This window comes from Rattus rattus, chromosome 2 (genome assembly GCF_011064425.1).
Source record: "Rattus rattus isolate New Zealand chromosome 2, Rrattus_CSIRO_v1, whole genome shotgun sequence".
Taxonomy (NCBI): domain Eukaryota; kingdom Metazoa; phylum Chordata; class Mammalia; order Rodentia; family Muridae; genus Rattus; species Rattus rattus.
Genome location: NC_046155.1, coordinates 57,037,630 through 57,060,834, shown reverse-complemented (window position 1 = coordinate 57,060,834; position 23,205 = coordinate 57,037,630). Strand labels below are relative to the sequence as shown.

Genomic DNA, 23,205 nt, shown 5'->3' with positions numbered 1-23,205 from the left:
CCTCTACCTATCAGCCAACACTGTCAACATAAATGTCTCTTTTTCTGGGTTCATCAGAAGTCCTGGGAAGATGTAGACAAGATTTATAATCTGCTGTGTGCGTGATTTATGCAGCAAAACTTCAACATTCCAAATTGTGTCCAATTTCCACTAATAGCTTATCATCCCCAGCACATGCATGCCACAAAGAAGTGCCAAGTAATCGAAAGGACAGTTTGGAGCCCAAAAGATGTCCTCATACGCTGTCTCCACACACCCACAGGACAAAAGTTGACGCCGAGTAGGCAAACATCTTATGGAGATTGAAGTGGAATTCTGAACAGTTATCTCCTAGAACCACTGAATGCCTCTACTGCCTTCCTCTGTGTACTGACCCACCTTCAGAGCCGTAGTTCTCAACCTTCCTAACGCTGCAACACTTTGATACAGCTTATGTTGTGCTGATCACCAACCATAAAATTCCTTCACTGCTACTTCATAACCGTAATTTTGCTACTGTTATGAATCACAGAGTAAATGTCTGTGTTTTACAATGGTCTCAGGTGACCCCTGTGAAAGGGTCGTTCGACCACCGCGAAGGGGTCATGACCCACATGTTGAAAATCGCTTCTCTAATGCTGGGCACTGAATTCAATGCTGACAGGGACTTGGTGGGGATCGTGCTAGATTCTGTAGTCTCACAAAACTTAGGATCCACCAAAAAATGCCAACAATGAGAAGAACAAGATCTAAGGACCAATGATGTGGGCTACAACTATGGAAAGACTGAAGGACTGTAGAGGCAGAGCTCTATTCAGACAATCATGCGGCCTGAAAGGTTTAGCCCCGCACCGTGATCTTTCTTAGTTTATTCCTTTACTATCCTAGTGACGCTATTTGAAAATGAGAAAGCTCACAGCATCAGAACCAGACACTGGGGCCTGCTTTACGGTCTTTGGTGGCACAGAGAGAGGGCCGTTGAGTCTGTCTTCCATCGAGGTGAGCGTGGCTCCGCTGGCCCGTGCTTTCTGGATCTGAACAGTCTTATCACCGAGTACAGTCAGCCATTCCCTCTACGTGGAATCCTGTTGCTCCCTTTCTCCTTTAGAGTTTCTTCTTTCTTCCAACTGAAAATCCTTTCCCTCCAATTCTCACAGGCGATAAAGGAGGAGCAGCCACCCCCACTCCCCCACCCAAGCTGTCATGCTGCGGTCTCCAAACTCTAGGTATTGTGAGTGAGATGGAAGCACATGTCATCAGAGCTGAGACCCTCGCTCTTTGTTTCTGGATAGATTGCTGTTAATGAGAGACTCATTTTCACTTTCAAACTGCTAAGTAATTACTTTTTCTCTGGCACAACCACTTGCCACTCCATCTCAAAGAAGCCGCATGTATGTGGATGTATTATGCATGAACAGTTAACATAATGGGAGCAGATCTTGCTCTTTAGAGTGGCTTCTTTATTGATTTTTTTTTTTTTAAAAAAAGTAATAGACTTGGGACCTTCACCTCTGAATATCACACAAGAGGATGGAGCCATAACAATGGGCAACTGAGCCAAGATGCAAACACTATCACATGTCTTGCTTCTTGAAACAAGTCTTGGGAAGTGTCTGTCTCTCTCTCTCTCTTTCATTCATTGTCCCTGGCAGGCTGACAGAACTGCCTGATGCACTGTGACAGTAACTCACCCAAAGGACTTCTAATCAGCCACTTAAACATTTATGCATTTCAAAACTCAATCTCTGAACATAACATTAAGCATAAATACCATTTAATGGTAGACATTCTTCTATTATATGGATTCTCTTCTTCTACACACTGTGCATGCGCATGCGTGTGTGTGTGCACGCGCATACACACACACACACACACATACACACATACACACACACACACCCCACCCCCACCCTCACCACCACCACCACCACCAACAACAACAACAACAACAACCCCTGAGAAAAATGTGAATGCCACTCCATTCAAAGCTCAATAAGACTTCCCTAACATAGGAAAGAAGGAGAAAAAACCCAGCCCTAACAGATTGTGACAAAGATTTCGAGCAAGTCACAAGAACAGGCTCTTCGACTGTGAAAGGGCGACTGACCGTTGAACACGGTGATGGAGACGCAGCAGAGAAGCATGTTTTGTTCTGCTGATTCTGAAACACGCAGCAGTCTATGTTTGAACGCCTGCCCCCACAGACTTAGAAGAGTTTGTTAACATGGATGCAACAGGGCCTCTGCCCTTCTCGCACACTGCTCATCTGTGTGATTTGGAAAATGGGCAGAAATAACGGACGGAAGGGGCCATTCCACAGCCTCTGCTTTATCCTCCTGCTAAAAGACCAGAGAACACACCTCAGGTTTTTTTTTAATGTTTTAACAGGACCCACAGTACGTGCCTCTTTCCTGTTTAATGTTGAGATAATAATAAATCTTCTTGGTTGATGTGACAAGCACATAAGGAATATACAGATGGTTTATTAAAAAATATTTCCCTACTTGTAAGAGAGCTCGGGGAGGCTTAGAGATAAGTGATTCATGAATCCATCGTTAAAAGAGACTAAAAGTTTGCACATGGTGGGGGAAAGCAGGGGTCGGGTCACCTTGTCTTTGCTTGTCCCATATAAACTGTAGAGACTCACGCAACAATGATATCACAGCTCTTTGTCAACTGGTCTGTGTCCCTTCGTTAGTGGATTTACCAAAAGGCAAAACTTTCATATATTTTCTTTCAAACTTTGGTGGTCAGAAGGCATTCAACCAATGGATTTCCCTTCAATCACCTTCCTTCTAAACTCAAATAGATTCTGATTCCATCTTCAAAGACTTCAAAGAAAATCACAAAATGACCAACATCCATTGTTGGGGCAGGAGAAAGGGCTGCAGAGGAAGAGATCAGATAAAACAGTGGCCCAGAGTTGGCGAGATGGGTTATGGAGAATGCCTCCTAGCCTGATGACCTGAGGTAGATCCCTGGACCCAAATGGTAGGAGAGCCCTGACTGGCTCCAGCAAGTTATCACCTGACCTCCACATATGTACTGCAGCATGCACACTGACATGCATACACATACATACACTGACATACATATACATACATACACATACACCAAATAAATATAAACAAGAAAAAACCCATCAGTCCACCCCTAAGCCTCGCATTCCTATTCTTCCAGTGTTGTGCCATAACTTACATATGTATATGTACATACATGAATTTTCCTAATAAGAGATTAATTTGATACTTAAATTTCAGTTATTCTATATAAACTAACCAGGGTACGACTGTGACCTGGAAAAGTATTGGTTCTGATAAATTTGCTGTGGAAAATTCGTACATTAACATTAAAAAGATAGAGGTGTTCAGCCTGTAAAGTGCTTGCTGCCCAGCATGAGGCCCTGAGTCTCATCCCACACAAGATACCTGGGTATGGCGGCACATACATATACAGGTCCTGGAACTGAGGAGGCTAGTGCATCCCTCTGGGTCTGCTACCAGCTGGCCTTGTCAAGTAGTGGAGTTCTAAGCCAATGAGAGGACATGACTCAAACAAAACAATACCAAAGGAATAATAGATACCTGAGATTGTCCTCTGACCCTCTTACATATGCATGTGCAAATGACTCACACACACACACACACACACGCACACACACACACACATACACACATTCACACACACATGCAGATGCACACACATGCAGATGCACACACACATGCAGATGCACACACACATGCACACACACATGCACACACATACTCACACACACATGCAGATGCACACACACATGCACACACACATGCACACACATACTCACACACACATGCAGATGCACACACTCCCACATGCACACACACATGCACATACTCACACATATACACTCAAACACACACATACATACTCACACACATGTACGCATACACACCTCACACACACACTCACATACACACATGCACACACACATGCACATACTCACACACATACACTCAAACACACACACACATACACACATGTACACACACACATGTACACATACACATACACACACTCACACACATACACTCACACACACACACACACACTATTATTAAAACAAAATTAGGGCCTTTGTAGAGTCAGTTTACTCTCTTAAGTTTACCTGCTTGTAAAAGAGCACAGAGTTTCGTAAGACCCAGGTACGAATCCAGACTGCCACTGGAGTCTCCTGTGGGTTCCCGGGAACCTCACTTTCTTAAGCTCTTATTTCTGCCTGTGTAAAATGAGGCTGAAACTGTCTGAACCAATTGTGACAGAGGTCAGAGGGTGCAGATGCCCCGTACTGCTCTCTAAGTAAACAGGGCCTTTTGAGTTGCTGCCTCCTGTACAGAACTTGTATCCTTTGAGGAGGCTGCAGCAGTCACCAAGGTCTGATGAAGGGGAAGCAGATCTGCTGTCTCTTATCGGCAAGGTTTCTGGCCTAACGAGGACGACAACTAGACTTCAGAAGCACAGCCGGGAGTCATACCTTGCCATTTTCCCCTTCCCTTTACTTTGCCAAATTTCCCTACATTGAATCAACTATGATAAAAAAAAAAAAATCCTTCTGATGACTTCCCACAATGGATTTAATTCAACTGTGGGCTGGGACCCCACAGAGGAAAGATGGCCGCCTGTATTTGTTGATGTAGACAGGATAAAGCTCACACAGCCAGGCACAAGAAAGTGCTTTCCCAGAGAAAACGATGTCTCCATTTACGGCCTCCGGAACTAAAGCTGCTTTTACTCATTCTATGTCGTATAAAAGGCTTTTATTATACACTTCTCTCCTTTGTAACGACCCCCCCCCCTTGGGGAAAAATCTGCAGTAATAAGCAAGCCCGTCTGTTAATAGAAGGTAAACAGAGTAGGGTAGACTTAAAACCACTCAGTCTCCTTTGTCTTACCCAACACACAGCATTCCATATTGCTTTCAGTTCTTTTCTTCTCCTTTCTGTTAATAGTTATTTTTAAAGAATTAGGACAGAAACAGGTCAATAACGCCTACAGATGCTGCAAGCCTGTCAGGCTGTCCTCTGCTCAAAGAGCAAGCAAGCGGTTTACTGGGCCAGTCCTTCTTTTAACCAACCTGTAATCCCGTGTGCACAACAGGCAGTTCACTGCGGACCTCACCAGAGAAAGCGGCTCTGGGTTAAACAGCTGCGGCCACGCCAAGTGGGAGAGCAGGTGTTACAGACCACTGTTTTAGAGCATTTCAGGGTCCACAGATAATCATGGATTAAGAAACAGAAAAGAGAAAACGAAACAAACCAGGCAATCTCCTCCCTCTTCTGTTGCAGGGTTTTCTGTCCCTTCCTTTCTCTGGCAATACCAGTTAGCTATCCCTCTTCCTATTTAAACACATGTTTTATTTATTATTATTGAGTATATGAGGTATGTATGTGTGACACACGTATGTGCACATGCTTGCATGTGCCACAGTGAAGACCAGAAGATAACTTTGGGAAGACGGTCCTTGCCTTCTACCATGGGTTCTGGGGAATCAGAGTTGGGACCTTTGGTTTCTGCAGCAAGGGTTTTTAACCTGCTGAGCCATCTTGCCCCTCCGACCTCCTTGGCTGCTGTTTGCCCAAGAGCAGCACTCCGTCAACCTCCTTGTGGAGCTGAAGACTGGTTAGACTGAACAGAGGGTAGTGAACTACCTACCCTGAGGACATTCACTCTAAAATGATGAGACGCCAGGACCCAGGGTGTGGGCACACCCTCTCAACTACTTGACATCCCTCGGACTTCTATGTTTGGGGGAGTTATTCTCCATGGCTTTCTTGCTTTAAAAAGAAAGATATTAGTTCCCTTTCCACTTGCATTTTTTTCTCCATTACCCCACTTCTAACCATTCCCTCGGTAGTTGAAGAGAGGAAGGGAGACGAGATCTCAGAGACAAGGCACGAGGGAGGGCTCAGAAGTGGCACAGTGTTTGAAGGGGTTTGCTCCTCTTACAGAGGACCCAAGTTCAGTTCCCAGCACACTCGATGGGTGGAGTGGCCACTAGTCATCTCCAACACCTGCATTCATGTGCACGCACCTTCATAACAGATTCAGCCATACAGACAACCAAGATAAAATAAATACTGTTAGAAGCAAGAGAGCCTTGAAAACCAGATTTAAAATAAGAATCTTGAAATCAAATACAGTAGCAACTGACTTAAAGCACTTACTATTACTATCATCGGCCAAACTGTATCTAGGCGACTGGTGAATTAATGATCGGAAAGGTCTAATATAACCCTTAAGGGACCAATAAATTAAGTCTGGATACGCCACAGATTTCACAACCATTTAGGCGACTCTTAACTGCTGCCCTAACCCTTGCTCTGAAATTTAAAGATGAGGCACCACGATTACAGCAATCATAGTCCTCTTCTTATTTAAAAACTACTGCAGACTTCTTTATCCGTCCCTCTGCTACGGATACCGTTTTAAAATATTTTGCCTATCTTATTTGGTGAGGTCAGGTTATTTAGTGATTTTTGAATTTAAAAAATGACATTTTAAATTTTCATAGAACTTTAAAGGCAAACCCTTCATTCTTGTTCTCCTTCCCCCCATTTTGTTTTCTATCTGGTGTTTCTATTTTTCCGTTTCCCACCTCAGTAGACAGGAGGAAAGAGTGCTTACGCACACACACAGACATTCACAAATCTCCATTTGCTTTTTGATAGAGGATCTCAGGTCTGTAGCCCAGGCTAGCCTCAAACTCACGGGAATCCTCCTGCCTTAGCCTCCCAAGGGCTAGGATTACACAATCATGAAGCTCTCACACACAGCAGAACACTCACAAATCTTAAGATCTTAGGAGACAAAAAAGGGGGGGGCAGCATACAAAGGGAAACGGAATTCGTTTATTGAATAGCTCAAAACAGAACTTGCAGATCCTGTGAAAATATTTGTCGTGCTCCCTCTACAGTCACGTTGTGCGTTTATTATTCCCTCTGTAGTCACGATGCGTGCTTCTCATTGACACAGATAACAGAAGCAAACACGCAAAAAAGGTGTATGGAGGCGGTTAGCTCAACACCGATCCCTAGCTCCCTCCAGCATCCTGAGTCTGACCATTGGAGGAAAGTACAATCCATGAGCACTTGCATGGCCCGGCCTGTTCTGGCTGGCGCCTTGCTACACACTTAGCTGCGTCCCCAATCTCCCTACTGTAGCAAGTCTGCTATTCTTTACCATCTGGAGCCTGGAGCTGATATTAGCTTGAAACACACATGCAAGAGAAAAGAAAAGGGGGTCGGGGGGTTGGGGGACCCTCTCTCATTCACGTTTAACTGAAATTGGTGGCTGAACAATGCGCTGTGCCGCCTAGACATTCACACTTGTAAGAAAAGGGAGGGGTACTATACGAACCGTCTCCTTTGTTTTCTGGTTCTCTGCTCGAAGGTCTTCATATTCGTCTATGGCTGAAAGAGAGAGAGAGAGAAAAAAGCAACATTACAAGTCTCGAAAGTCCACTGTGGGAAAGCATGTGACCTCAGCTGAACCCCCAGCGACTGTTCCTTAAGTTTGGGGGAGTGGAAGGGCTATCAAAGACCTACTTTCAGGTCTCAGATGTGAGCCCACCACACTAGGCCACCGGGAAGACCCAGAAGTGACCACCGAAAAGCCCTCTTGATGCTCAGCACTTCCCTGTGAAGCAGTCAAGCCCCTGCAGTCCTCGTAGACGCTGTTCCTGCAGCACTCACACCAGAAGTATACTCAGAAAATAAAGTTGGCTTGCATGCTCCACCCCACATCGCTTGTCTACGTTATTTAGAGTTGAGCGTTCATTCGACGGCTGTCTGGCTTAGGGTATCTGCTTCCAGGCGACATGGGCAATGGGCCCTGCCAGGCCAGAACCCTGCACTCTTCATTTTGGTAAAGTGGGAACGTGAATTCCCTAAGAGTTGAGACTACGAAGCTTGAACCCATGACCTAAGACTGACAGTGAGCAGAGCCTCTGGGGCCAGCCTAGTCCACCAGGCACTGGGCAAGACTGACACAGAGAGCTAGGAAATCACTGGGCTACACATTCACCTTTGTAAAAAAAAAAAAATTTTAACTGGGATTTACCTTTTAAAAGTAGCTCAGATTTCTTTTTAAAAACATGTCCTGCTTTATTATTATTTTTATTATCATTATTAATCTGAAGATAGAAATAAAAACCTGAAGCCAATAACTTCAATGGCATCCCAGATGGTCTCCAGGCATGGTGACACAAGCCTGTAATTCCATTATTAGGAAGATCCAGGCAGGACAATCCACCCTGGCCTACAACAACCTGGTGTCAACCTTCCCTCCCACCTAAAAATAAAAAGAACATTCCAGATAACCCGGCCATCAGCTCTAGAAATGTATGCTTACCACATGCGCAGAGAATGCCCCAGCAACATGGTAAGAGACAAGCTTCACTCCCTCCAGCAATGAACCACAGGACTTGGGACACATGCTGCTATGGTAATGCTCAAACCGCACTGCAGAAGCCACATACCCACCCACACGATGCTCCGAGAATTAGGCCACTGGTGAAGCAGCTCTGGACACACGGTAAGAGAGAGGCCTTTAGAAAACTATGACACCTTCTGGGGGAAGGACTTGATGAAGCACAAAATGAAGCCCTCCAAGCCTAGGTTCCTCATCAGCGCTCACTGTGCCCATCCCAACAACTGAGTATGAGCTAGATTGCCCTAGGACCTAGAAAATCATCGAAATGTGTCTCCCTTTAGCAAAAAGCTAAGGAAGAATCCTAAAAAAAGCTAAGGAAGGGGTTGCAGGTTTAGCTCAGTGGTAGGCGCTTGCCTAGGAAGCACAAGGCCCTGGGTTCGGTCCCCAGCTCGGAAAAAAAAAAAAAAAAAAAGAAAAAAAAAAAAAAAGCTAAGGAAGAGATGGATGCCGTTGGGAAGAAGCTTAAGGCCATGACCCCAAACATCACTGCTGTACCTAATATTGCCTCAACAACATGGAGATAAAAAGATCTTATTGGGAGGCTTTGACTCCATGACTTAGCATTTGAACGTATCTGCAGAGTCAGGTAGGTGGCTCTCCTGACAGCACGGGCACACGAATTCAGCTGGAACCCCTAGGCTCCACAGAAGGATGGGCACAGAAGCAGCACGCATCTCTAACCCTGTATTCCTGCAGAGACAGGAGACTCCCTGGGAGCCTGAGGGACAGCTAGCTAAGCTGGCACATGTCTGACCAGGTAGACGGTGGGGACCAACACCCAAGGTTTTCCCAATATGTTATGTTCAACTGCTCTATGTGCCTGAATTCATTCACATATACATCATACCCACACACAATTTAAAAATCAAAATTAGGGCCACTCTCTCTCTCTCTCTCTCTCTCACACACACACACACACACACACACACACACACACACACACACACACACTAATTTTACACTATTATTAGTGACCCACTTTACAGACAGACACATACGCAATAGTGGCTTATAAAAATATAATCTGGTACTGACATTAAGAAATAAGGTTTTTTTTTTCCTATTTACAACATCAAATAACGTCTTAGGAAGCTTTTCTAAACTATTCACATCGTGTGCCCATTATACTGCCAACAGACTCGGACAAAACATGGTAAACTCCTAATTGCTGGCTCTTATTAAAAGCGTTAATTAAGAACTCTTCACTTATCGTACTTTAATAGAAACCACGGAAAAGATGCTTTCTTATAACCATGTAAGACTGTAACAACAACAACAAAAAAAGCAGGTGCTTAAGGGAAAATACAGACATAGTTTAATGACCTTGGTCACAGTTGGGAGTAATGGGGGATGAGGCACAGGTGGAAATAAAAATGCTTATTTCTTTGAAGTTAAGAAACAAAGCTCACTCCCCAAACAGTGTTCGTGCACACACACAAGTGCATACACACGAACATGTATCATCCTGGTAGAGGAGTAACCCATCATCATCAATGAAGTGACCTTCGTTTTGGGTACTGAATTTTAGAGAGAGAGAGAGAGAGAGAGAGAGAGAGAGAGAGAGAGAGAGAGAGAGAGTGTGTGTGTGTGTGTGTGTCTAAATGAGTGCAGTTTCCATTGAGAGGCCAGAGGGGGCACTATGTCACCTTAGGGGTGGTTGTAAGCCACCTGATGTGGGTGCTGGAAACCAAACTCAGGTCCTCCATGACAGCAGCAAAGGCCATTACCTCAGAGCCATTTCTGCAGCTTGATCAACTACTTCTTTAATGGTTTGTTAAGAGGCTTCACAGAAAGCCTTTTTTTTTTATCGCTTCGGAACTGGCTAGCAGCTTGAAACGTTTAAAATAAGTGTGCAGAGCTCAATTTGGCAGAAGGAGTCTTTTTGAAGCAATGGCTCAAACAAATGTGATGAGTGCCTTTCTATGGGAAGAGCCTCACAGCGTGGAAAGACTTCACACCTCGGTTTACCAGCTCCACGAATGCCACTGTGCCAGACAAGACAGTCATTAAATGAGGACATACTGGCTGGGAACACCCCTGTGCAAGTCGGTCCAGCTCCCTGAACCTCGCCTTCCTAGTATATGAACTTAGTAATCTTATCCTGGGGAGTAAATGAGTTAATGTGCATAACACAAGAATGCCCTAGGTTTCAAGCTTACTTTTGCACCCCACATCTTACCCCCAAAAATGGCTGGCTGGAAAAAAAAAATCCCTGAAAACGGGAGACTACTATCCTCCACCAAGTAAGAGAGGTGAGGCAAGCTAATTCGATAGAAACCCTTTGTTGTGAAGAATCCTGGCAAGAGTGTGGAAGCATGCCTGAGAACCAGACATTTCAATCCTAGAAGCACACTTGAGCCAGCCGGGGAGCTTGGCAATCACGGGGCCCCGAACCCTCTCCCACCCCAGGCTGATTTACCAAGTCCGAGGTGGAATTTGGGCATCTTTACTGTTATGTTTTTAAAGAAGTGAGCTCCCTAATGTGCAGTCGGTGTGAGGAACGACCGCTTAACAGTATGACCTAGACAGAAAGCGGGGATGCTGGAGAAAACAAGGAGAATGTCGAGCAGAGCATGTGCTTCGAGAATCACGCTGGTTTTCCATTTTCTAAACCCTTAATGCTGAAGGAAGCCATTTCTTCCAAAGCCGCAAATACAACACAGGCGGCCCAGGAAGAAACTAGGTAGTCATAGCTGTCTCAGAAACGTGACAACTCAACTTCCTAATGATTAGCTGCCACACCACCCTCGGACAAGGTCAACCACCATCACGGCTACCCCAGAACTGCCTGCTTTAGCCCTCTAGATCCAGCAAGCCTCTGGGGACCAGGCAGGCCACTTACCCTACCCCTCTCTAGCACTGTTCCCAGATCAGAGCTTTCAACAACGCTTTCTGTAACTGCATGGTCCAGCATGGCAGCCCTTAGCCACAAGCAGCTACTTGAGTTTTAATCAATTATAATAAAGTGTAAAGGTTGTGCATTAGCCACATCGGACAGGTAGCCACTGGGTACCACACTGGACACAGAATCTCACCAACACATCATCAGCTTCCATGGGCCAATACTGTTCTTGGCATCTCTGTTTGGATGCCCCGTGAGCAACTCTGATCTGCTATAATTGTAAACTTAGTACTTCCCCTTCATAGAAACCTCCTGTGGCCTGTATTCAGTTTCCTACTATTTGTCCAGCATCAAACTACTCCTTGGAAGACCGCCCTAACTACCTTCTAGGGCCCATCAAACTCCTCCAGTCTGGGAGGAGTGCCTCACCTACATGTTCTTCCTCAGCAGCCAGCATCAGACTTTCCACGGTGACACCCGCTGATCTACCTCTAGTGCCCTTCCATTCCCAGTTGATTCTTGTTCTTTTTATCCATTGAAATTTTATTTTCTTACTTAAAAGTCTCCAAAGGCTTTACCATGGCTTTCTTAAACCCCACTCTTCTTCCTATCACTCAGCCCTCCCTTGTGTCTCTGGGAAAGTTTTCTGCTGTGGGAATCTCCCCAACCTCTCCCTTTGCAACAGCAACTCAGCTGTCATTTCTCCTACGGAGCTCTTCTTGTATGTCTCGGGCAAAACCAGCACTTACATCTTAAGATGCTTACTCATTAGAGGCTAAGCATCCTGAATACCAAAGTCTAGGGTGTGGAAGGTCCAACTCTGAAACCTTTTCCAGGGCACAGTTCCAGACTTTGGAGCATTTGAGACAACATTTCTCAATCAGGGATGCTTAAATGGTAAAGACTACACAAATATTCCAAAATCCAAAAGGAGCTAAGGTGAGAGATCCTAAACCTCTGCTCAAGTCCTGGTGTATAACGTGACGCATGTCTGTCTGCATGCATTTCTATCTGCACGCATGTTTGTCTATCTGCCTCCTCCTCAACTCAATTGTCTGTACCCTGCCTTATGCCAGCAGAATACAGGCACAGAGCCTAGGCCTAGGCAGAGGAAATAAACAAAAAGGTTCAGACAGAGATACTGTGTGCGAACTAAACGAGTCAAACATCAACATCTGCGCTTTAGACGTGAAGATGCAGATGCAAAGGGGAATCAAGTCAGGAGCAGGAACTGAAGGCAGAACCGGTCCTGACTCCCAGAGTCAGTCACGGCAGCTGATATTGCTAAGAGTTACTGTGCGTAAGCTGACAGCAACTAGATAGCCTTGCAGGGCAACCCGTGTTTATTCCTGCATCCAGTAAACTTTGCACTGAGGAGAAAGGCTGAACAGCCAAGCACTCTCCTCACCACCCAGGGTCTCTCACACCTAGACGCAATAAAAAAACGAAGCCTTAAAGAATAATCAAATGTATCTAGAAAGAAAAAGCACCACGTCACCATTTCCTGACATTTCCTAATGCAGATTCATACGCATGGGCTGAGTCTCAGACTCAGGGAGCCTTGAAACCTTACTAATGGGAGGTGAGGACTAGTCATGAAGGAGTTGCTCAATTAGGACAGGCTCCCCTTCTGTTCATGTCCCCAGTGGATCCTCCACTTAGAGCCAGAGTTGAGAGGGAATCCATTTATACATCGCTTGTTAATTAAATCATTATAAAAGTGGGGGGGGGAGTGAAACCACTGGGAAAGCTGATGAGAAAAAAAAAAAACAAAACAAAGATGACAGATTTCCTATCAGGAAAGAAATTATGGTAAACCTGAGCTTCGTCAACACCAGGTGAAGCAGAGTTCAGTGCTAATAAAGAATAATGCTGAACAAGTATTCTCAGCAAACCACATAAACGGCTTCAAATTAAAATCAAGAAGACAGGAAACTGAATAGCTTCATGGCATGTACATATATCTATTATGTATAAGCATATGGTACATCTATATTAATATATACCCTGTGTGTGTGTGTGTGTGTGTGTGTGTGTGTGTGTGTGTGTGTGTATGTCTGGTGTCTTGCCTAGCAGGTAGGCTTGTCTGTCACACATTCTCCATAACAACAACAAAAAGCAAATGAATGGCACAGCAACAATCTTCTTGATCCACCAGAGAACTGAGGTCACAGGGCAAGCCCCACCATGCTGCCGACCACTGGAGACAAGGACAGAACAGAGGAATACACCTTATCACTGTGAACACCTACAAGAAACCCCTGCTGCTGGAGAATTATTATCCAGACAGGAAGATCTAGGCTGTATTTGCCCAAGTGCTTGGTTTGTATAGGTTTGAGTTTAAAATGCTCTGGGGTTGGGGAGGTGGAAAGGCAGGTTAGGTAGGGAAAGGGGTTTTTTGTTTGTTTGTTTGTTTGTTTGACGTTCTAGACTGCTAAGAGGTTCCTGCTATTTTCAATGAATGATGAAACAGCCGCTCTACAAATGCTGCTCAGAGAGTCTGTTCCTGGCTTTGTTCATTTTTTGCTTTTAGTTTTAGTTTTGTGTGCATGTGAGCATGTGCGTGTACATGTGCTCGTGTGTGTGTGTTGAGGCAAGGTCTTTTACTATATACTCCTGGCTGCTGTGGAGCTCACTATGTAGACCAGGCTGTCCTCAAACTCACAGTTAATCTGCCTGTCTCTGCCTCCCGTCCTGGGATTAAAGGCGTGGCCACCAGGCCCAGGTTGCCACTCTACTCTTAAAACCTGATCTCAAGAGAAAATACCAGAGCCTAACAGACTGTAGGAGGGAAATACCTCCACCTCACACCCCCACCCCATGTTCTTCCTGCTCCCCTGAGGGTCAGGGGTGGGGTGCATGATACAAAAACAAAACCGAGAACTTGTGAGATCACAGCCCTGGGCAGGTTCACTAACTCCCAATCCCAGGGCAATGATGTAGTCACAGAACATAGAGACAGCCAGGCCTTATCACCACAAATGTTCACAGCAGATTTACTAATCACTTAAAAGTTTAGGAGCACCCAAGATGTTCTTCCATAAGTGGATAAATAAACAATAAACAACCTGTAGTACATCCATGCAGTGGAGTATCATTCAGGGAAGAGATGGGCACTACCAAGCCACAAAAAGACCTACGTACTGCTAAGTGACAGAGTCAATATGGATGGCCACATCCATGGCATGATTCCAACTACGCTCTGGATCTGTGGTAGTCAGCAGGAGAGACATGAGCAATGAGTGGCTAGAATATATTGGGATCAGAGATCAGGGATCAGGGATCAGGGAAACTATTCTGTGTGGCATCGGTAGTGGTGGGTACAGTCATATACTATTTAGATCCTCTATGAAAAGTGAACGCTGGGCCAGCAAGATGGACCAGCTTGTAAAGGTGTCTGGCGACATGAGTTTGATCCCCAGAACCCAGGTAAAGGTGAAAATAGAGATCCAAATCCACCAAGCTGTCCTCTGACCTCTACGTGTACTCCACGGCCCACACATACCCACACTTCATACACACATGCACATAGACATATATACATATATACACATATACGCACACACCATAAAAATATTTCTTTTAGAAATAGTGTACCCTATTGCAAACTATGGACATTGATCAACATTGATGCATTAATGTTTACTTAAATAATGAAGTCTAGGGGTTGGGGATTTAGCTCAGTGGTAGAGCGCTTGCCTAGGAAGCGCAAGGCCCTGGGTTCGGTCCCCAGCTCCAAAAAAAGAACCAAAAAAAAAAAAAAAAATAATGAAGTCTAAAGCACAAGGTTCAAGATTCACATCCTTTTTAGATCTCTCAAATCTACCTCGAATTTTTCTTGTACCCCATAATATTTAAACAGTTATTTGTAAGTTTAAAAACAGTTTTTTTCTACAGCTACACGAATACAGAAATGTATATAAGAATGTAAATTTGAATTTTATACACTTTAGCTATAAAGCTAGAGAAATAGCTCAGTGGGTAAGCATGCTTATAGCAGGAAGACATGAGTTCAAATCCCCAGAACCTATGAAAAAAAAAAGCCAAGTCTGGTTACCCATATCCTTCTGACCCAGTACTGTGAGGGTGTAAGCAGAGACACGAGGACCTCTGGAGCTTGCTAGCCACTACCCTAGCTCCAGTCTCAAGAGAATAGAGCAGAGTTATAGATCAGGATACCTCTCTGTCCTCTGCATGTTCCCCTGCACACACACACACACACACACACACACACACACACACACATGCATGCACACACATACCTACCCACTTGCACACATATATCTTCATGGCTGCATTTACACACACACACACACACACCTACAAAATATACCTATACACCTATAGCTACATGTACACCTACACACCTGCATTTATACATACCTGTGCACATGCACCTACACACCTGCACATGTATACCTACACACCTGCAGCTACAAACACACCCAAACATAAACACAGACACCTGCACACAGATACCTGCATCCTGTATCTATATATACATCTGTACAATATACCTACACACTTCCATCTACAAATACACACACACAATATACCCACACAGCTGCAAACACACACAACTACACACGCACACCTGCATATGCATACCTGCATGCACATACACACACACAAAATTTAGATACATAAAAAACCCACAAAGGCAGCAGGCGATTTGCTCTAGGATCGATCACTATGAACACTCAGATCCCAAAATACCTTTTGTAGTTGGTTATTGTCACTCAACAACTGTTGTTGTCAATTCTACTGTGGGAGAGGCAGAGGCAGGAGAGTCACAGCAGATATGAGGTCAACCTGGTTTTCACACTGAGTACTGGTCTAGCCTAGTTTATAGTGTAAGACCCTGTTATCAGAGAAAGAAAGAACAAGAGGAAATGATAGGGGAGGAAGAGGAAAGGGGAAAGAGAGGGGGAGGGGGAAGGAAAGAGGGGGAAAAAGAGAGAGAGAGAGAGAAAGAGAGAGAGAGAACACAAAATGACCTGCTATCTTCTTATAACCAGCAATTATCCTCCTGCATCCTTTGTCATCTCTAGATTACTTAGAGCACCCAGTTCAACGTGAAGTCTACATAATACATAAAACATCTAGATTAATTAAAGCACCTAATTCAGTGTGAAGTCTACGCAGCAGTTGTTACATTATATCTGGAGTGCTTAGAGCACCTGATTCAGTGTGAAGTCTATGCAACAGTGGTTACATTATATCTAGATTACTTAAAACACCCAGTTCAGTGTGAAGTCTATGTAATAGATATTACATATAGATTACTTAGAGCACCCAGTTCTGTGTGAGGCCTATGCAATAGTCATTATATTACATTATTCGAGACAAATTATATGGAAAAGTATCTGTACATGCTCATTTTTCAAGTATTTTCTATTTAAATTTCTATATTATTACTTTCATGTACACGTAAGTTTAGCTTGCATGTGTGTATGTGCACTGGATTTGTACCTGATGCCCACAGAAGCCAGACAACAACATCGGATATTTTCAGTCGGAAGTTGATTGTATTGATGAATACATGTGAACTCCATGGAGACTGTAGGCAAATGGAGAGAGTGCCTACATACCCCCTCAATGCATTTTGCTCTAAAATTTGTTAAAATTTTGTGTTATGGACACACTTGATAAGGCAAAGCCCACTTTTATTCAGATTCCCTTAGTTTTATCTTTGTCTCTTTTTGTATCCTAGTATCTTGCTAAGATATCTCACTCCATTTAAATGTGCTATATCCTTAGGCACTGCTCCTCCCTACTTTTATGACCTTGACAAGTTCCTCTTGGTATAGTAAGTATTTTTGGTTTGGAAGTTTGGATTGTTTCATTTGGGTTCTTTCTTTCTTTCTTTCTTTCTTTCTTTCTTTCTTTCTTTCTTTCTTTCTTTCTTTCTTTCTCTTTGGTCAGTAAGATGAGAGGGATACAGTCTCAAGTAGCCCCGGCTTGCCTCAAAGTCACTCTGTAGCTGAGGTTGACTCTGGCCCTGTATGACCCTTTGACATGGCCACACCCAGATTGCTGCCTTTCCCTAGGTGGATACCAGACAGTTTTATGGAATCCGATGTTTTCCTTAAGAGTACATGAGACTTCAAGATTTTTAAGGGAAATCTGGAGATGTCATTTTTTATCATATCCTGTACTCATCAATTTGCCACACACAGCGCTTTGTGCTCTGCGTTATTATCTTGCTTACTTTTAACTGTTCCAGCTTTGGCCAGTGGACAACTCTCCCAGTGGCTCCTGTGACTCTTGGACACAGTCCTATCATGTGAGCTATTTAGTTGGAGCACTTCCTTAGATTTGGGAACTAAAGCATGTTCTGGGCGCATCTGGCATATTTGGATATCCCGAAAACCAGCCATCTCTTGGGGACTGACCCTGTTTCTTTTATCAGAGGGCATTATTAGCACCCTTGTTCTGAATGAATAAATAAATAAATAAATAAATAAATAAATAAATAAATTCAGAATATATACTTTCTATATATACCTATTTCTACATGTAACGATCTATGTCTACCATAAGCTAATACAAATTGATATACATGCCTTTAATTCTAGTCCATTACCAAAGGCTTTATTTTCAATAGGAAAAAGTCTCAGCTCTCCCAAGGTCATGGTATATACAATAACTCCTTCTCTTTAGAGAGATAGTTAAAAATAACACAGAATGGGAAACAACAGGTTGGAAGAAAAATAATGCTATACATTTCACTTTTAGTTTATAAGCTAATATTTTATAAACAAAAGCAGGATCCCATTTCCTGGGAGTGTTAATGGAGAGGGGAGCTCTGAGCAGCAGCCATGGGTCCAGTCCTGGGGAGGGGTGAGGGGGAGGCTCTGATCTCCAGCCCCTGAAGGTCCATCTCCCGAGGGCCTAGTAGCCCACTCCTTAGCAGAGCTCACAGATTTGGGAGTAAACTATGATCTTAATAGCCACCTGGTGACTCAAAAACAGGCAACTCTTGGACCATACTCAGAAAACATCACTAAAAAACCAAGTTTATGAATTAAGCCAAGGCGCCCATGCCATTTCCAAATGTCTTCTGCTGGGGGACTCTGGGTATCAGGACCTCAGCTTCACTTACACATGCAGCCGACCATGAGAATTAAATAAATACCCACTTAGACGTCTCCCCCAGAAGCCAAAGGAACCCGGGAGAAGGCATTCAAGCGTCACCAGCTTGCTCTAGGAAGAAGCTGAACCTTAAGAGGAAGCAGCTCTGTGTTAACCAACCACCTGTACTGGGATGTGGTGATGCGAGCCTACGGGCTTGTATTACAGTCCCAGAACTTGGAAGGGAAAGTTCAGGGTCGTCATCTGCTACACAGGGTCTGAGGCCTACGTGAAAATAAAAACCTTACCGTAGAACAATTGTTTGAAGTAATATTTACCCAAGCCATAGCTTTCGGTTCTTGTGGTCATCGGTCCTTTCTGAGAGTGTTGTTATTAGGGTGAAGGGTGGAATCCTCACCTAACATATTTAGATCCCATCCCTAGCCCTGAGAAGGAAGAAAGGGAAGAGGCAAAGAGGGAAGGAAGGAAGGAAGGAAGGGAGGAAGGAAGGAAGGAAGAGATGGAAAAAAGGCACAACCATACTGTGAAATGACAACCACACATCACCAAGTTCCAAACAGCACTACCTTGCTACGTTGTCTAATAGTCTAATAGGTACCTGCTGTTTGGATCAGGCCCTTCAATGCTGGTGGCCCATTCTGCTTTGCACAGCATTGGTAATCCATGGAGTGTGTGTGTGCGTGTGTGTGTGTGTGTGTGTGTGTGTGTGTGTGTGTGTGTGTGTTGTGTGGAGGACTCTCCTCAAGCTGCTCCCTGACCGAAAGACCAGCACCCATGACCCATATAAGCCAATCAGACACACTTCCTAGATTTAAATATTGTCTCCAGAGCCAGAAGTCATCACCATCAGGGACCGGGTCTTATCCGCTGGTCTCGGCTGCCTAGCCCCGTGCCTGGCTATGAATATTCAGTGTGTGCATGTCGAATGAATCACCCAGAAAGCCATGCACCTTCAACAAACGCTGAGCTAAGTCTATCATTTTCCAAAAGAGTTCTACAGAGAGAGAAAATTGTACGATGTTTTGTAAGGGAAATGTCCACTTTGATAGCTGGGAAATAGTATCCCAAGTTGCCATTTCTCCATGCATTAACAACGTCAATCAGCCCAATAAAATAAAAGCCTGAGGGGGGGGGGAGACAAAAGGAGAATTACCTCATTACCTCAGCATCTGCTAGAACATAAAAAAAAATCACACACTGGCTAATTTTTTTTTAAGGGACATAATATAACTTTCTAGAAAGACATAATATACCTAATTATAGCATTCAGTAGACAGGAACATACAATGTTGTGGAGTAATTCAGAAGTGGGTGTGACTTATAAGACACAGAGCCCGGGGAATGGGGCACATAAATTAGAGATTGCGCATATGCGTATTATGACAGGCTCCGTCATTGCATTTCACAACGTTTGTCAAGCACGTTGTTCTCAACACTGAAGGCTCCCAGTAGAGAAGGCTGTTGTCAGCTCTGCGGTACACACAGCAGCCTCCCTCCTGAACACCCTTCCTGAGGAATGGGTTCGAGTTTTAGACTTAAAACTCATCAAGGGGGCAACCGCACGAGGAGACTGAAATGGCCAATAAATAGGTGAAGATTCAAACTTCACTAGTAGCCATGGCAATGCACGTTTTAAAGGAGGACCGTTGCCAGTTCCGATGCCAAAAATTCAGGCTGTCCAGCTGATGACAACTGTCAGCCAGTGTTAACTATCGTTATGAGGAGGAGGGCTTTGCTGGGAGAACAGAAACTGGCACAGTTATCAACAGAGGGGTGCTTCGTACTGAATGACATAACATCATAACATGCATGCCACCAAATCCAACAGTCCATTCCTAGGAACCCATCTTAGAAACAGTAATAGTCTATTGACTTGCTCGCCTCTTTAATCAATGACTGTCTACCAGACGAGAAACTTCCTAAGAGCCAGGATGATCTATCTAGAACTGGGGCCTCATGCATGGTTAAGTAACCAGTAGTTGTTAAAGGAGCAAAAACATCAACATGTTAGCAGTAAACAAGGGAAACAGAACATCCAACCAAAAAATGTTCTTCTTGTTCACATTAAATTGGGAGATTGAAATTATGATCCACCATGGAAACAGCCCACCATCACCATAAAAGACTACCATAATACTGGCGTACCCAAGGACCATAATACTGGTGTACCCAAGGACCATAATACTGGTGTACCCAAGGACCATAATACTGGTGTACCCAAGGACCATAATACTGGTGTGCCCAAGGACCATAATACTGGTGTGCCCAAGGACCATAATACTGGTGTGCCCAAGGACCATAATACTGATGTGCCCAAGGACCATAATACTGGTGTGCCCAAGGACCATAATACTGATGTACCCAAGGACCATAATACTGTTGTGCCCAAGGACCATAATACTGGTGTGCCCAAGGACCATAATACTGGTGTACCCAAAGACCTTAATACTGGTGTACCCAAGGACCTTAATACTGGTGTACCCAAGGACCTTAATACTGGTGTACCCAAGGACCTTGTTGCCATGTTTACACATCATATCCCTACTTCCCAACTAATTCGGCAGGTAAAACAGCCATTAAACACTCTTAAATAAGTCTTTAACGCAGTCTGGTTTTAAGACAGGAACGTCTGAACAAACAATGCCTATGTGACCAGACAATGCCAAAAGAACTCTCAAGAAACACAAACTTAAACTCAATTACTCCTCGAATGCCCTTCATCGGGAAGATGGAACCTTTGGAAATACCGAGGCCATGCATTTGCTTTCAAATACAACACAACAGAAAAAGCTAGACCCTTTGGAACCCTCCCTTCATCAAACATCAGTCCAGCAAAGGGGCCAAGAAGATGCATGTGGATGTGGTCACTGTTAGTGCACTCCGAGGATTACAACAACAACAACAACAACAACAATAATAATAATAATAATAAAAGGAAATAAATATTTTATTTTGTGTTATAGTCATTTGCAAAATGACCATCCATCAAAAGATCTGGTATTAACTAATATGGAAAGTTTCACAAGTCCAGAGTAGTGAATCAGGTCTTCAGGGGTGAGACACAGGAAAGTGTTATTAAAAGTTAATTCTAGTGAATGCAATTCTCCATAAAAATACTTGAGGGATTCCAAATAAGGCATTCTGTCCATCCACTGAATCACAGGTGCAACAACGTGGGCTGACTTCAGGCTAATTGTGGATGAGAGGGGGAAAGAAAGCAATTAACACCCATTCCCGGTTACTAGATGCCACCTAGGGAAAAGTGCTACATCCATTTCAGCGAGGTTAGGTAACTCCCCTGAGGTCACACAGTACAGGACTGCTGAGACCTCTCCACAGAAGTGTATGGCTGATGGATTTGAAGAACAGCAAGCATCTCTAGTTCTTGTAGGACCTCTTAAGCCATCTGGCTTAGTCACAAGACCCAACGATGGGCAGACACCAACTTCTTGGAGAGCCAGTCAAGAAGAGGGAAAGGACCATTATGCAAGGCCTTTCCAGTGTCAGCAAGTCCCACAGCAAAGTGCATGACCTGCACACTTTTACTTCCCAAACCAGGGCAGTTCCTCTTTCTTGACCCGTATTCTCAAACCACCCTTTGAGCAGGATCGTTGTTAATTGTGATTTTTTAAAAGTGTGTCGAGTTAACTGTCTCTAGGATCTTGCTTTGTTCACAAATGTGCTGATGACAATCATTAGCTACCAAGCAGTAGAGAGAAGCATGCAAAACGGCCTGGCTTTCCAGCTCCAGCTCCCCCTCCCTCATTAAGCCCCACACAGGCAGGGTGTCGACTCACTGACTAATAAATTGCTAAAAATGGGAAGTGATGAGAACGCGTCGGTGCCCCCGAAAATTCCATCTGGGTGAAAAAAAAGGAACTAGACCGAACCCAAAAGAAGGGAAAGCTGCAGGCCCAGAAACACCAAAGTGTGCAAGGGTGGGGCCTCAGCTAGGAGCTAGGTCAGCTGAGCGACTACCCCGAGCCCAGCGATTCTGCCCTTCTCGCTACTCCCGAGTGGACTTGGGTGCGTGCCGTGACCCTGTCCACGCCCGACGCGTGTTCCTTCGCCCTGATCGGGCGCCCTACTCCTGCGGGGCGTGGGATCCCACTGCGGGAAGACCCTGCAGCTCCTCCGCCCAGGGCGCTGCATGGCGCGTGGAGCTGCGAGGTGACCACGGCGGCCTCACGGTCCCCGGCCGCGGCTGGCACCTGCGGCTGCACCCAAAGCTGTCCCGCCTGAGGCCGCTGCCCCGCACCTGTGCCAGCCGGCCCACCTACCTTGTTCCTTCAAGCTGGTGATGAGCTGCAGCTGCTTCTCCTCGTCCGAGCTGTTCATTTTGGCGGGTGGGGCTGGGGATAAAAGGCAAGGAGGGAGAGGCGAGGGGGACACGGGGGAGGGGGAGCAGAAAGCAAGATGCCGGTGGCGCGGCGTGCGGCTGCACTACCCGGAAGTTGGGATCGCTCCCGCTCCTCCTCCTCCTCCTGGCGCGCCGCACGCGGTGAGATCATCCCACGCACCTACTCGCGGGCCCCGGCCGCCCCACCTGCGGCGGGCGGGCCTGGGCGCGGAGCCCGGGAGGGGCGTGGGCCGCTGGAGGCGGGTCAGGTGTCGGGGCCCTGGGGCGCCTGCGATCCTCCCTGTGGTAAGCGGCCCTAATAAGGCCGCTGCTGCGCCCGGTTTCCCACCCCGGAGGCGCGCACCAAGAAGACTAACCCCGGGTTCCCGGGGTTCCACCCCAGAGCTGGACAGCGGATCTGAGCAGGAGCGGTCAGACCCCAGAGCATCAGGTTCCTGTCCCAGCTCTCACGCACTGCTCTCTG

At 45.1% G+C, this 23,205-nt stretch overlaps 1 protein-coding gene across 3 annotated transcripts in view; it reads right to left on the bottom strand.

Moving 5' to 3' along the window:
* Shtn1 (shootin 1) overlaps window positions 1-22,877 on the bottom strand; it is a 104,330-nt gene extending 81,453 nt beyond the window's left edge. Inside the window, exons 1-2 of one of the 3 annotated variants that reach the window (XM_032892230.1) lie at window positions 22,663-22,877; window positions 7,372-7,424 (exon numbers count right to left, since the gene is read on the bottom strand). In XM_032892230.1, coding sequence (XP_032748121.1) covers window positions 7,372-7,424; window positions 22,663-22,720 — 111 coding nt within the window. In that variant the 5' untranslated portion in view covers window positions 22,721-22,877. The remainder of the gene's footprint in view (window positions 1-7,371; window positions 7,425-22,662) is intronic. The other 2 variants (XM_032892233.1, XM_032892234.1) reach the window with 2 other exon arrangements.
* Between the last annotated feature and the right edge of the window lie 328 nt (window positions 22,878-23,205).